Genomic DNA, 17,099 nt, shown 5'->3' on the forward strand with positions numbered 1-17,099 from the left:
CTGTATTAGCAATATCATATTATTGTATTGTACCTAAATCTCATGTGTTTATCAGTCAATGGCTGCACCAACATGATGAAGCTGTTTATCCAGAACCTGCAAAGATGCTGCAGTTTTTTACTCTGAACACCAATTCTTTAGCTGCCATCTCCTACCTCAAATTCCAATTACAAAGTCCTGCTTTATATGAGCACAGCAAGGACAGAAATAATTCCTTTTACAGAATGGTTGAATCGCAACGCATCAGCCAATTAGCTTAACACACACACACAGATTGCAGGTTGGCAGGATGTATTGATCCACTTCAATGGAAAAACATGTTGCTGCTTTTCAATCATTTCCTCCAAATGTCCTGATAAAGGAATTACAATTTAATAACGGTAAGGCTTTTTATATAAAAAAGTTTACTGGCACCTTGGCTAAAGCGAATTGTCAATTAATAATGAAAGAAATAAAATAAAAGAATTCTGAATGTGTGTACTGCTTTACACCACCAGGGAAATACAAAGTCAGCAGGACAAGGCTGAGACTAATTTCCCATGCTGGACTACAAGCAATTACAATCTTATCACAATGGACTGATTCAGTGTATTGTCCATGTGTGTATAGATAATCTATACCGTAAGGACCTGGTAGAACTTCAGGATTCACTCAGTATTAATTAGAGACTCCACAAAACACAACAGCTTTGTGCTCTATAAGACTAACAGTTAACTGAAGGATATAATTAATCTTATATTTTTTGATAAACAGATACATTTAAAATAAAAATACATATTTAGACACAACAATAAAAATCTGATTTCTTAAATAATTGGTGTCTGAACATAATCAATATTTTTTTTTCTCTGAACTGATCATTTCATGATAATGACCCCAAACACACCTCTAAGACGACCACTGCTTTATTGAAGAGGCTGAGGGTAAAGGTGATGGACTGGCCAAACATGTCTCCAGACCTAAACCCAATAGAACATCTTTGGGGCATCCTCAAGCGGAAGGTGGAGGAGCGCAAAGTCTCGAATATCCGCCAGCTCCGTGATGTCGTCATGGAGGAGTGGAAAAGCATTCCAGTGGCAACCTGTGAAGCTCTGGTAAACTCCATGCCCAGGAGAGTTAAGGCAGTTCTGGGAAATAATGGTGGCCACACAAAATATTGACACTTCAGGAACTTTCACTAAGGGGTGTACTCACTTTTGTTGCCGGTGGTTTAGACATTAATGGCTGTATATTGAGTTATTTTGAGGGAAGAATAAATTTACACTGTTATATAAGCTGCACACAGACTACTTTTCATTGTGTCAAAGTGTCATTTTGTCAGTGTTGTCCCATGAAAAGATATACTTAAATATCTGCAGAAATGTGAGGGGTGTACTCACTTTTGTGATACACTGTACATGGTAGTAACTCATTACACAAGATTCATCAATCCACAAGGTTATATTGAACACAGTCATGGACAATTTAGTATCTCCAATTCACCTCACTTGCATGTCTTTGGACTGTGGGAGGAAACCGACGCAGACACAGAAAGAACATGCAAACTCCACACAAAAAGAACTCGGAGCGCCACACCTGGGGATTGAACCCAGGACCTTCTTGCTGTGAGGCAACAGTGCTACCCACTTAGCCACCGTGTCGCCTGAATTTACATGTTATTGAATATGAATAGAAAAGCAAGCGGCTATACAGATGAGTAAAAAGATTTAGGTGAATATTTATTTAAGTAAATAGAGACACATGGATCCGCTAATGCATGGATTACGGAATAAATGGATCTACTCAAAACTAAATAGAAAAAAACTGAAAAATTAACAACAAAGAAATAGAGAAACAAGTGAATCTACGAACAAGTGAATAAAGAAAAAAAAAGATCTACCTGGTCTTGGTGCTGAATGGGCTTTGCTGGAGGGCTTGATCACACCGACCATGTTTAAGGAAACAGTGGAGGTGCTACACACTAAATCTAAATCACTAACACATATTTATACTGAGAGCATCTAGACATTTTACTGCAGAAGAGACAGCACATACACATGTACACCATGACTAATTCTGAGTTAGAGACACCGAGACAAAAGCACCAGTGATTACTCTGAGAGATAAATGATGAGAGAGAACAAAAGAAAAAGAGAGAGACTGTGATTTCTAATGCAAATTATAAATAGTGTTGCAGCAACCAGCAAAGAGAGAATTGGACAGTTTTATTAGTTATATTAGTTATATAGTTTTATATAAGTCAGTATGATCTATTCAGGGGGTGGCACGGTGGTTTAGTGGGTAGCACTGTTGCCTGACAGCAAGAAGATCCTGGGTTCGATCCCCAGGTGGGGCGGTCTGGGTCCTTTCTGTGCGGAGTTTGCATGCTCCCCCCGTGTCCACGTGGGTTTCCTCCAGGTGCTCCGGTTTCCTCCCACAGTCCAAAAACATGCCACCAGGCTAATTGGAAACACTGAATTGTCCTGTAGATACCTAGCCGCTAGATGCACAAACCAGTGCATTGTAGCGCCGGTCCCAAGCCCCAATAAAACAGGGAGGGTTGTGTCAGAAAGGGCATCCGGCATAAAAATTGTGCCAAATCAATGCGGATCATGATCCGCCGAGAGCTGACCCCGCAGCCAAATCTAAGAAGAGTATGATCTATTCAGCCTAAAAGCCTAAAATTTAGCTTGCTCAATGGGTATAGTATAAGATCTGCACCAGTCACCAAACACCCAATTCTTACCAAGTCAAGGTCAAAATTATGAGGACACTTGACCAAGGACTTATTGGACAAATAAAGCCTTTTAAATTCACATGAAGCTAAAAGCTATAGAGGCTTTCCACAAGAGTTTAGAGAATATTTGTGAAAATTTGCATCCATATAGATAAAAGATTACTGATGTTGTGGAAAAGCAGGTTTGCAATCGTCTTTCTAATTTATTCCAAATATGTTTAACTGGGGTGAGGTCAGTTCCTCCACACCAAACTCATCAAACCATGTCTCTGTGGACCTTACTTTATGTGTGGGGCAAAGTCATGCTTTTATAATAACGGGCTTTCCCTATACTATTGTCACATAGCAAATTATCTATTTTATATCACAGATTTAATGCGGGTTAGCAATTAGTGCTACAGAAGCACCTGAATTCAGTAATTACGAGGAGTGCCCACATACTTTTGACCATATAGTGTCAATGAAATCTAGTTTAGATGGGAGCAGATGGTGAGCCACATTTAATGGATTAGAGCTGAACTTTAAGCACAGCTGGAGCCGAGGGTTCACGTAGCATTAATGAAATATGTGTTCCCCTGCAAAGCACACTGTCAGATGTTTTTTAAGTACTGAGATTCTCGTCTCACAGGAAAATAAGCAGGTTTAGCTGTAGTCTATCACAGCAGAATGCAGATTAAAGAATTGGTCTTTCATTATGTCACTACTTGAAAATATTTAGCTTTGAAAATACCTTCCCCTACTCCACTTTTATTTATGCTAATCTATCGTCTTCCAAAACTGTCTCAATTTCTGTCTGACCTCAATGAACTGCTTACTATGGCCGTTTCCATGTGTGCTGTTATCGTTCTCCGGGTTGACTTTGACATTCAGGTTGATACCAAATTTTTGGCTGCCCTTGAATGCTTTATGCCTTTAAAGTCTTATTCAGCATCTTGATTTTCCGACTCCTTGTCATGTTCATATACTTGGTCTGCTCTTCTGGTCTTAATCTAGTTTCTGTTACTGGTTCCTTTATTGGCTTTACTGACCACATGCTGACTGAATGTTGTCTTAGTACACCTGCTGTCAAACCTCTTAAGAAAACCACTGTCTCTTTCCAAAATCTAAGGTCAATTGATCAAAATTTCTTTTTTTAACTCTCTCCTCTTTATGACTTTATGAACTTTTTCAAAGCCATGTTCTACAATGACTGTATTTAAGCATAATTAATAACCATGCCCCTCTTAAAACCAAAGTGATCTCCCCATGGCACACCCCATGAGCTTAGAGCCATGAGGGCTATTGGACGATGTCTTGAGCGCGTTTATAAGAAAACCGGACTTACTATCCATCACAACATTATACTGTACATGGAACACATCTACCTAAAAATGCTTTGACACATCTACCTATATAGATATGCTTTAAACAAAGACTGTGGTTCTTACTACTCAAGCATTATAAAAGGCGGCAGCTCCAGGTCTTCAGCTCTACTCAGGACCATAAATAAACTTCTTCAGCTGCACAAAAAATCTATCCCCAGTTCCCCTTCTCGGGGTCATGTGTTCTAAGACCTCTATTTTTTAAAAAATAAATTAACTTCATCTAACATGATTCCCACAATAAAACTCTTAGACTGTCCAAAACAATCTGTCTGTTTTTCATCATGTTGACGCTGCTGTAGTCTCCGAGATAATATAAAATAAATCTTCTTTCTCCTGTTTGCTTAACCCTGCTCCCTCAGCTCTTCTTAAATCATCTGCTGGTTCTGCTGTCCCTTCTCCCATAGCAAATTTGATTAATTAGTGTCTTTCCTCAGGCTCTGTACCTTCATCAAGTGGCTTCTGTTACTCCCATTTCAAGGAAGTCCAATCTAGATTTATTACAACTCTCCAACTACAGACCTATTTCCAACCTTACTTTCTTAATTCAGGTGATGGAAAGAGTTGTGGCCTTCCAACTACAGTATATAACTTCCTTAGCAAAGACTATGTGTATGAATCTTTCCTGTCCGGCTTCCGGAACTTCCACAGTACAGAGACTGCTTTGTTAAAGATTGACGACCTCCTGATCTATACAAATGCTGGATTGCTTAATATCCTCATATTTCTAGATCTCACCAACTTTTGACACAGTCTTAATATTCTTATTTCCAGACTCTCATCAGTTGGTATTTTAGGTTTAGCCACCTTGATTGGTTCCATTCCTATCTTAAAAAGAGGCAACATTTTATCCTTTTAGTCTGATATTACAAGATAATATAAAAAATGTTTTGCTTATATAGGTGATCGTGTATGCAAGCATGTATTCGGTGGGGCTGTGAATACTTCTGCATTCTGTTAGATGAATGTATGTATTACTTTTGGTTACATTAGTGATTGTATGTTTTTTTTTTGTAAAAAATTGAAGTAAATGTAGATTGCTGTGCCCTTCAAAACATTCTTAGGTTGTTGCTAAAGTATAGCTAGATGGTTGCTATGGTAACAGGTTGTTTTACAAAGGTTGTTAGGCAATTCCTAAGATAATGCCAAGTGGTTGCTAAGGTGTTGCCAGTCAGTTGCTATGGTAACAGTTTAATTTCTTACATGCTACGTGTTGCTGTGTGGTTGCTAAGCTTTGCTACACAGTTGCCAAGCTGTACAGAAGTTGCTAAATGGTTGTTAATGTGTTGCTAGACATTTGCCAAGGTGTACCGAGTTGCTAAGGTGTTGTTTGGCTATGCATAAGGTGTTCCTCAGCGGTTAGCTGTGGTTAAGAGTTGACTGAATAAATGTAATTATGTGGTTGTACTGGGGTTATTAAGCTGTAAACAGGTGGTTGCTAAGGTGTTTCAGGTGGATGCTAGGATGCTAGCGAGTAATTGTTATGGTGTTCTAGATGGTTGCTAGGGTATATGCAAGTATGTTTGATGGGGGAGAGTGTGAATACTTTAGGTCAAGTATGTGATTGTGTGTGTGTGTAAGTGCATATTTTGCGAGGATGTCAATACTTTTCCCAGTCTGGTCACTGTGTTTGTGCAAATGCTCAGTTGGTGGCCATGTGAAATCACACTAACAAGATGAATTAGAATAATCCAAAGACTATCAGATAACAATAGTGTGGTTGCCTAGTGTAATCACTCTAATTATACCCATACGAATGGGTATAAACTTAGTAACACCATACAGATGGGTATAAGCTAATTAAAGTAATGTAGCAGAACACTGGTAAAGGAATATACCCTAACAACTCTGTTCTTTCATCTCAAGTGATATCTCAACTTCTTTTAAAAACCTCATTGGGGAAAAGGGAAACACTGAGCCATGATCTACCAGATTTGGAAAAAAAACTAAGCCAAGTTAATTCTACCAAAGACAATCCAACAGTTGTTGTAATGTCTGTGAATAGTATCTTCATACATACTGTCCCCATAATTATACAGTGGGGTCAAAAAGTATTTAGTCAGCCACTGATTGTGCAAGTTCTCCTACTTAGAAAGATGAGAGAGGTCTGTAATTTTCATCATAGGTACACTTCAACTATGAGAGACAAAATGAGAAAAAAAAATACAGGAAATCACATTGTAGGATTTTTAAAGAATTTATTTGTAAATTATGGTGGAAAATAAGTATTTGGTCAATAACAAGCAAGCAAGATTTCTGGCTCTCACAGACCTGTAACTTCTTCTTTAAGAAGCTCTTCTGTCCTCCACTCGTTACCTGTATTAATGGCACCTGTTTGACCTCGTTATCTGTATAAAAGACACCTGTCCACAGCCTCAAACAGTCAGACTCTTCAACCATGGCCAAGACCAAAGAGCTGCCGAAAGACACCAGGAAGAAAATTGTAGACCTGCACCAGGCTGGGAAGAGTAAATCTACAATAGGCAAGCAGGTTGGTGTGAATAAATCAACTGTGGGAGCAATTGTAAGAAAATGGAAGACATACAAGACCATTGATAATCTCCCTTGGGGTCAAGATCTCATCCCGTGGGGTCAAAATGATCATGAGAACGGTGAGCAAAAATCCCAGAACTACACGGAGGGACCTGATGAATGACCTGCAGAGAGCTGAGACCAAAGTAACAAAGGCTACCATCAGTAACGCACTACGCCAAGAGAGATTCAAATCCTGCAGTGCCAGGTGTGTCCCCCTGCTTAAGCCAGTACATGTCCAGGCCCGTCTGATGTTTGCCAGAGAGCATATGGATGATCCAGAAGAGGATTGGGAGAATATCATGTGGTCAGATGAAACCAAAATGGAACTTTTTGGTAAAAACTCAACTCGTCGTGTTTGGAGGAAGAAGAAGAACCCAAGAACACCATACCTACTGTGAAGCATGGGGGTGGAAACATCATGCTTTGGGGCTGTTTTTTTGCAAAGGGGACAGGACGACTGATCCGCGTTAAGGGAAGAATGAACGGGGCCATGTATCGTGAGATTTTAAGCCAAAACCTCCTTCCATCAGTGAGAGCATTGAAGACGGAACGTGGCTGGGTTTTCCAGCATGACAGTGATCCCAAACACACCGCTCGGGCAACGAAGGAGTGGCTCCGTAAAAAGCATTTCAAGGTCCTGGAGTGGCCTAGCCAGTCTCCAGACCTCAACCCCATAGAAAATTTGTGGAGGGAGTTGAAAGTCTGTGTTGCCCAGCGACAGCCCCAAAACATCACTGCTCTAGAGGAGATCTGCATGGAGGAATGGGCCAAAATACCAGCTACAGTGAGTGCAAACCTGGTGAAGACTTACAGGAAACGTTTGACCTCTGTCATTGCCAACAAAGGTTATGTTACAAAGTATTGAGTTTAATTTTTGTTATTGACCAAATACTTATTTTCCACCATAATTTACAAATAAATTCTTTAAAAATCCTACAATGTGATTTCCTGGATTTTTTTTTTCTCATTTTGTCTCTCATAGTTGAAGTGTACCTATGATGAAAATTACAGACCTCTCTCATCTTTCTAAGTAGGAGAACCTGCACAATCAGTGGCTGACTAAATAATCTATAATATTGGTAGTTAGATTTTGTTTTTTAGATTTTTATTATGTTAGCGATATTAAGAGAAAAGTTTTACAATCGGTACATTAGAATGTTTTTGTCAACACTAAGCTTTTAGCATCAACTATTGACCACAAGTGGGTAATTTACATGGTGGGCAGGTCCAATTTTGTCATGTGATCTTAAGGAAAGTTATTAAGTTTTTTTTAAGTTTTTGACGTTTTTAAGGTTAAAGTTTTTTTTTTGTTGAAAGAGTTTTAAAGTTTTGGTTCTCCAGAGTTTGGTGGATGCAGAATGCAGCTCACTCAAAAGAGTTTGCACAGCTGATGCCGATCCACAAGTCAGATCAGTGGTTCAGTTCACCGTTTATGTTTTTGTAAGTTTGGATTCAACTGAAATTGTCAGCTTCTAAGTTTAGTTCCTATTCGGCTGCATGTAGAAAATCCAACCTCTTCACCACATAGTGCGGAGCACAAAGGTAAGCACACACATTGCATAGTGTGCTCGGCATCTGTACATCTTCTGAGATGAAGAAAGAAGAGTGCTTCAGTCCAATTTAAACACCTCAGAATCAACAGCAGTCATTGGGTAGAGGCACCTGAGCAGAGTGCTGTATGCAGGAAAGAAAAGCCCACTTCTCTGTTGAACAGGACTAAAGCAAAAAAACAACAGATGTGAGGTGATTCGACTACCTCGAAACTGTTCAGTCGACAGGTACATGCCTCACGTGCTATGGGTGAAGTGCCTGGTTTCTATACTTTTTTATTCACTTCCACAAATCGATAGCATACACTTAAATCAGGCTCTAAACCTCCTGGTTCTACCCACCATTCGATCCACTATAAATAATCTTATATTATTTTCCAGTAATAGTTTTACCTACAGACTTATACTTTTATCATTACCACTAATTTATGCCATTTATTTATTAATTGCCATTGTATGTGGTATGTTTTAGAGTTTAACAAACATTATAACGATTCAGAATTTAGCACTGTGAGCTGCATTCCTTGGGTGTGAGAAATAATTCACCTAACAAACTTCACTCCAACAGAAGGACTGATCTGTTATGAATTTGATTTTCCAGGTAATTTCCCTTAAAATTGCCAGTGGTGTCCCATAACTGATTATTAGTTATTAATTATATAATTAATTAAAAAACTGCTAACATCTTTACCCCAACAGTAATATGGGTGGGTATAAGCTCGTAAATGTATAAGCTCAGTAACACCATACAAGTGGGTATCAGCCCAATAACAACATACAGGTGGCTACGAGCTCAGTAATACCACACAGGTGTGAATAAACTCAATTACCTCATACAGGTGGGTATAAACTTAATATTGTGAAAGAGGTGGGTATAAGCTAAATAACATCATACAGGTGACTATAAGCTTAATGACTCTATACAGGTGGGTATAAGTTTAGTAACACCATACAGGTGGGTATAAGTCTAGTAACACCATACAGGTGGGTATCAGTCTAGTAACACCATACAGGTGGATATTGACTCAATAACACCCAAGAGATGGGTATATACTCAGTAATGTCATATACATGGATATAAGATCAATAACATGATACAGATTGTATTTGATAAATAACAGGTTGGTTTTAGCACTTAATCACCATACAGGTGGGTATATGCACAGTAACACCATACAGGTGGGTATATACATAATCCAGCCATACAAGTGGCTATAAGCTCAAGTACACCATACAGGTGGGTTTTAACACAATAACATCATACAGGTGGCTATAAATTTACTAAACACCAAAGATTTTAGGTGGTTATGAGCTTAATAAAACCATACAGGCAGGTATAAACTCAACAACACTGTACAGATTGATATAAACTCAATATTGTCAAAGAGGTGGGCTAAGCTTAATAACGTCATAAAGGTGACTATAAGCTTAATGGCACAGTACAGCTTTTCAATGTTTAATGTGGCGCAGCCATCCAAAAACTGCTACACGTTTGGAGTTGTGTCCTTCTGCACAGTCTAGTTTAACTGGCTGCTGGGGACAATCACCTGTGCCTTGTCTTGAGGTCTAGTTGTGCATGATCTGTTAATTACTCTTGATTAGACAACTACTGTATGTCTCATAAGTGTTTATTTGCATCAAAAATTGGTTTTCTATATATCGCAGCTTTTCACTGTCCAAGTCGCCAGCTTCTTGTTGGCACACCTGTCTGCCCTAAAGCTGTGATGCCGGATAGCTCAATCTGCTCCACTTTTCTTTCAGATGGGAAGCCATCATTCTGTATCGTTCTTCAGCCAGCATCATGGTAGTGTGGAGGTGTCATGTTTGGAGCCACCCTGGATAAGTGAGATGACACCTTTTTTCCTAGAGCGGCCCCCACAGATGCTGCCACACTGGGTGTGAGTTGTGCCAGTTGGAGGTGTGCCATACCGGGCTTGTGTTAGGATTCCTTTAACATCAAGTTCTCATTTCTGCACTGTCCCTTTACTTCGCTGTGGGTTGCAAAGATGTTCATGTATTTAATATGTTTTTAATAACTGGGCACTTTTCATTTGCGATTGTTTTTCTTTTTTGTTAGTGACTTTTTAGCCACAGTATTAGTGTACATAGATTAAATATCTGCATAATTTAGCATGTTTACCCCTGTGTTCCATCACCTTTCCTATTAATGAGACTTAGTCATGGTTTGGAAACTGAGGACAATAATTGTTTTGCAAGTGGAATTTTTCTCAAGTGGAGACTTCAGCTGCTCAGTGCGACCATCATCTGATTCTCCTCTTCATCGTGCACCATACATTTTCAATGCAGACAGGCAATTAAGCATGTACAGAATGAGGCCTGAATCTTTCCCTGATTCCCTGAATTTTTTCACAATATTATGAACAGTAGATGGTGACACAGTAGATGGCTGTCTGCAACCTTGAATTGAGGATTTCTTTTTATAAACTGGCAATTCTCTCCTGAACTTTGAGTGGTGAGCTCAATCATTGAGTGGTGATTAATCATTGCTGGTAAATTTTCAAAAAAATTTTACATTATGCATATTGTGTTCCATGATGTAATGCCCTAGTACTGTTTGCATTATAGCATCCCCAAATCATGATGCTTATACCTTGATACTTCACTGCTGGTCTTGAGCTCATATGCACAACCTTCTCTAAACATGGCAAACTAAATATTTTTGTGTACAAGTTTTAGACATGTTAGCATTTTGTGTGGAGTCTAGGAATGAAGATGATTTCAGTCCTGCAATGGTTTGGCACCCTGTTAAGGGTGTTCCTGCCTTTGGCACAGTGTTTTCCAGACCACCATGACCCTGACCAGGATAAAGTGGTTGATAAAAATAAAAACTGAAATGACTGGTTTGAGCATTAAGACACCAAAAAATTAATCAAAATGTGTGGCAAGAAAATCAGGTGTTTATTTTTATTCCCCACCTGCTTCACCAATGTAGCCTGCATTAATGTGTAGCTAAAGGGTTTGTCTAAAACCAGAATCTGTTTTTCATAAACTAAAAACGTGCTGCAGGTTTGGAATGACAAGACCTGTAGATTTATTTCGCCAACCGCTTTATCCTGCTGAGACTTCCATCAGGTCTGGTTTCACCAGGAAACACTGGGGGCAAAGCAGGAATACATGGATAGGGTGCCAATTAATTACAGGGCTTTTTAATCCAGTATATTGCTATAAATAAGTGCCACATCCAGGGCTTAGCTATTTCATAAATCAATTTAATTGCATTATTTTATTTTATTGTTTACCACCGCTTTATCCTGGTCAGGGTCACAGTGGGTCGGGCTTCCCCAGAACCACTGGGTGCAATGTTGAACACACCCTGGACAGGACGCCAATCCATCACCTTGCCAACTCCTTAGCAACTCCTTAGACCTAAACAATCATATCGGTGTGTAGATGCCCGACCAGCTGATAGCTCTGCAACCCAACAATAGTGGGCTAGTGTAATTTACACCCGAGCACCTTCATTACATTATGATTATAATTAATAAGTTTAAGTGTCTTAGCCACACAAGCTAATTCTAAGAGAATTATTATACAATCAACTATACAAAAGTTGTTACAACAGGGGACTGTACACCACAACTCAAAGTTGGTTCTATGGAGACATTGTTTGAGGAGTTTGGTGTGAGGGAACTCCAGAGGGCTCCTCACAGCCCTGACCTCAATCCCATTGAACACCTTTATGATGTCTGGATTGCATAAGGACATGGCTTGATCAACACCAACCCCTGACCCCATACATGCTTACTGTTATAGCTGCGGGGGTAGGCTTTATTTACATTTACACTAATGGCATTTAACATATGCTTTTCATCTAAAGTAACTTAAATTTTTTCACCATTACAATCGAAGCACTTGAGGGTTAAGGGCCTTGCTCAACAGTGTTTTTTTTTTTTTTTACCTTTATTTAACCAGGCAAGTCATTAAGAACTGCTTCTTATTTACAATGGCGGCCTGGCAAAAGGCAAAGCCTCTTGAGGAACAAACATACAAACAAATTTACATAAGACCTTGAAAACAAACAACGATGATCACAATACAATAACACATAGTCGAATCACCCAGCAACAGTATAAAAGAAGAATCAATTTGTCATACAGCTGCATGTATCTCTTAAGATATCTGTAATTTGTTTTTTAAAAGTTGTCTTAGAAATAAATGTATCCAGCCTTAGAGTTTCTTGCAGAGTGTTCCAGTCCATGGCTGCAGCCACTTGAAATGATGACTGACCAAAAATGGTGTTCGTTTTAGGAACCTTCAGTGAAATACGATGAGCAGCGCGAGTATAATAAACTGAAGATGAGGTTTGCAATAAATGACACAAATAGGGAGGAGACAAACCAAGCAGGGTTTTGTATATGAAAACCTGGTAACCTGGCAGCAGTAGAACTAAAGACCTCTAGTCAAGTACCTTAAGTGCTGAGCTACCACAGCTTTTTAATAATGCCTATTGTTTTGGAATACCGTCTCCAACAAGCTTTTGGTTAAATGTCCACATACTTATAACCATATGAGGTATTAGTGCTTTGGGTTCTGAGAAGCCATTTGATAAGAGTATCACGGATGCTCTTAAAGATTATTTCTTAAATCACACCTGCCATAAAATATTCCTGTCTCCATCACAACAATCCCGCAAACTTCTCTTAATCCACACACATCACCCCTGGTAATGGGACTGATTCTCACAGGATTAACAGATAATAAACTCACTGTAATAACAATATCTGCTGGTGTTTCTCTGAGGAGTTTTGCTATTTCGCTCCTATCTCAACCCCGTTTAATTGAGTCCATTATACCAACTAACACAGTCTAAGTACAAGTAGTAAACAACGCTGGTAAGCCTGCTAAAACACTTTAAGCTGCGTCTGTATGTGCAAAATGCATAAAAGAAGTCTGTAATGTTAGGTGGTAATGGTGGACCAGGAGGCATGACTCGCAATTAATGTAATTTAGTGGCCAAGAGATGACATACATGGGCACTCAGGTGGCACAACAGTAAAGTAAGCTAGCCCACTAGCCTACTGCTGATATATGGGTTCGACTCTCAAAAGTGCTATCTTCCGGTTGGGCATCTGCTCAGGCATGTTTGGCTAATGCCAAGAAGGGCGTGGACAAAACAGCCTAGCCTTCGGGAGACATAGTACTAGTTGTGTTCATGCTGATGTAAGAAGACACTACAGTTTGTTCTTGCTTCATAAAACCAAGGGTAATCAGGCTTTACAACTAGAGTGCAGCACAACTAGAGTGTCCCTAAGACACAGTCCAGAGCAGGCAAGGCTACATGCCAATGATAAACTGTGTATTCCCTGATAAGCCCCAGTGGCAAAGAAGTATGTGAGAGTCTTGCATGATGTGTATGAAGAACGTGAAGAAAGACACTAGGGGAAAATGGCATCCATGAGAGAGGCGCAAATCAATACTAAAAATAACACAATGACTCATCTAGATCACCTTGCAGAGTTTTGGGATAATATTTTATAGAATGAGAATATTTACAGTAAATGTCACAGGTGATGTTGTAGGTAGAATTTTTTTCAAAGACATGGGTCCTGTTACATCTGACATAAAGCTAACACTGCATTCCACCATAAGAACATCAAACCAACAAAACATAATGGTTGTATTTTGCTGGTCTGGGGCTGCTTTGCTTCTACATGATCTGGTTTACTTGTCATAATTAAAGAACCATGAATTCTGCCCTCTGTCAGAAAATCCTTAAGGAGAATTTCTGCCCATCAGTATGTGAACTAAAGCTGAGGCGCAGTTATGTTTTGCAGCAGAACAATGATCAGATGCACACAAGCAAGTTCAGCATTTAATGGCTCAAAAAAAGTTTTGAAGTGGCTGAGTGTAATTGCTGACTTGAATACCATTGTGATGCTGTGGGAAGAACCTAAGTGGACCGTTTGTGCATTGTAGCCAAAAAAAAAAACACTTTGCATAGAAGAGCAAACCAAAATTCCTCCACAGCTATGTAAAAGACTCATTACAAGTTATTGCAAACATTTGATTGCAGTCAAACTAACCCCATTTATATGGAGTTCCCAGCTAAACATTTCTAATCATTCAGTCATAAAAAAGCAGTTTAAGAAATCATCCCCAAGATCTCATTCCCAAGACTGCCATAATAAACACCACCTTTTCAAATACAGTGTATCACAAAAGTGAGTACACCCCTCACATTTCTGCAAATATTTCATTATATCTTTTCATGAGACAACACTATAGACATGAAACTTGGATATAACTTAGAGTAGTCAGTGTACAGCTTGTATAGCAGTGTAGATTTACTGTCTTCTGAAAATAACTCAACACACAGCCATTAATGTCTAAATAGCTGGCAACATAAGTGAGTACACCCCACAGTGAACATGTCCAAATTGTGCCCAAATGTGTCGTTGTCCCTCCCTGGTGTCATGTGTCAAGGTCCCAGGTGTAAATGGGGAGCAGGGCTGTTAAATTTGGTGTTTTGGGTACAATTCTCTCATACTGGCCACTGGATATTCAACATGGCACCTCATGGCAAAGAACTCTCTGAGGATGTGAGAAATAGAATTGTTGCTCTCCACAAAGATGGCCTGGGCTATAAGAAGATTGCTAACACCCTGAAACTGAGCTACAGCATGGTGGCCAAGGTCATACAGCGGTTTTCCAGGACAGGTTCCACTCGGAACAGGCTTCACCAGGGTCGACCAAAGAAGTTGAGTCCACGTGTTCGGCGTCATATCCAGAGGTTGGCTTTAAAAAATAGACACATGAGTGCTGCTAGCATTGCTGCAGAGGTTGAAGACGTGGGAGGTCAGCCTGTCAGTGCTCAGACAATACACCGCACACTGCATCAACTCGGTCTGCATGGTCGTCATCCCAGAAGGAAGATGACGCACAAGAAAGCCAGTAAACAGTTTGCTGAAAACAAGCAGTCCAAGAACATGGATTACTGGAATGCCCTGTGGTCTGACGAGACCAAGATAAACTTGTTTGGCTCAGATGGTGTCCAGCATGTGTGGCGGCGCCCTGGTGAGAAGTACCAAGACAACTGTATCTTGCCTACAGTCAAGCATGGTGGAGGTAGCATCATGGTCTTGGGCTGCATGAGTGTTGCTGGCACTGGGGAGCTGCAGTTCATTGAGGGAAACATGAATTCCAACATGTACTGTGACATTCTGAAACAGAGCATGATCCCCTCCCTTCGAAAACTGGGCCTCATGGCAGTTTTCCAACAGGATAACGACCCCAAACACAACCTCCAAGATGACAACTGCCTTGCTGAGGAAGCTGAAGGTAAAGGTGATGGACTAAACCCAATTGAGCACCTGTGACGCATCCTCAAGTGGAAGGTGGAGGAGTTCAAGGTGTCTAACATCCACCAGCTCCGTGATGTCATCATGGAGGAGTGGAAGAGGATTCCAGTAGCAACCTGTGCAGCTCTGGTGAATTCCATGCCCAGGAGGGTTAAGGCAGTGCTGGATAATAATGGTGGTCACACAAAATATTGACACTTTGGGCACAATTTGGACATGTTCACTGTGGGGTGTACTCACTTATGTTGCCAGCCATTTAGACATTAATGGCTGTGTGTTGAGTTATTTTCAGAAGACAGTAAATCTACACTGCTATACAAGTTGTACACTGACTACTCTAAGTTACATACAAGTTTTATTTCTATAGTGTTGTCCCATGAAAAGATATAATGAAATATTTGCAGAAATGTGAGGGGTGTACTCACTTTTGTGATACACTGTATATGTAAATCTCTGATGTCAACCATACATGGGTTTTGTAAAGCTGGTCTTCAGAAGGTAACTTGTACTTTTATTTCTTGGCATGCTTTAACCTGCTGGACTATGTATTGTTTATTACATTTTACATTCTGGAAAGGTCTTGCTTTTGTACATCAAGAAGAACTTTCTAGGGTGTCAGTTTTTAAACTTAGAACTGTCATTTGGGGGCAAAAAAGAATGGTCCATGCAATGCTGCTTTAAACCTCTTAAAACTATATGTATAAGTGCACTTACGTTTGCTACTGTGGTCTTTCTTGTGTATGGATTCGTTACTCCTGCAGTTTGGTTCATGTTTGTGTTCTTGATTAATCCTGCAACCAACACAATGAACCACAACCTACACACGCAAACCCCGCAGACACATAAACACACACATGCACGCACGCACACACAAACAGAATAATCAACAAAAGTGATATATATATAAAATATATAAAATATATATACATATTTTTTTTATTATATTAGTATAACTGGAAAAGAGAGAAACATACTAACCTGTTTGAAACTCCACCCTGTGCGTCTCTACAAATCCCCTTTTTCCATCTCTTCCATCCTTTATCTCATTACTGCCCAAATAAATAAAAAAAACTTTTATTAATCCATGTGTGGTTAAATTCTACAGCTTCAGCTCTGTCCACAGTTTATTTACCAATAGATGACAGACACACAGATGCCAAGCGGAGAAAGACAGCGGAGTGTATGGATGCTGGAGCTGGTGTGAATCGGTGGTAAAGTAGCGCTTAAACACTGCAGAGGAGCTCCCAGCACTATGGAAAGCCAAAGAGTCTATAAACATCTCAAAACCACAGACCTTCTGCTGCAAAAGATTAATAAAAAATGTTACTATAGGAATAATAGCAAGCGCTCAAGTTGCACAGTGGTAAATTACGCTAGCCCACTACAGCTGAGATCTGGGAATCTGGGATGGGAGGTTTGTGGTGGGACAAAACAATCTAGCCATTGAAAGATGCACTTGTCAGTATGCTGTCAGTACTGGTCCCAAGCCCAAAGGTCCCAAAAATAAGAAGGTTTTGTCATAAAAACAAGGCTGGTACAAGACTGGTGTGCGGACCAGATTTACGGTGGCAATCCATAAACACAGGAGCAGACAACAGAATAAAATGGAGTATATTGC

General features: G+C 39.8%; 1 protein-coding gene across 1 annotated transcript in view; it reads right to left on the reverse strand.

The window, feature by feature from the left end:
- Positions 1-16,533, reverse strand: part of dpp6a (dipeptidyl-peptidase 6a) — a 69,043-nt gene extending 52,510 nt beyond the window's left edge. Inside the window, exons 1-2 of the mRNA XM_062992015.1 lie at positions 16,460-16,533; positions 16,196-16,298 (exon numbers count right to left, since the gene is read on the reverse strand). Of these exons, the coding sequence (XP_062848085.1) occupies positions 16,196-16,252 (57 nt within the window). The 5' untranslated portion in view covers positions 16,253-16,298; positions 16,460-16,533. The remainder of the gene's footprint in view (positions 1-16,195; positions 16,299-16,459) is intronic.
- Positions 16,534-17,099: the final 566 nt, after the last annotated feature.

The sequence above is a fragment of the Trichomycterus rosablanca genome, chromosome 3 (genome assembly GCF_030014385.1).
Source record: "Trichomycterus rosablanca isolate fTriRos1 chromosome 3, fTriRos1.hap1, whole genome shotgun sequence".
NCBI classification, from domain to species: Eukaryota; Metazoa; Chordata; class Actinopteri; order Siluriformes; family Trichomycteridae; genus Trichomycterus; species Trichomycterus rosablanca.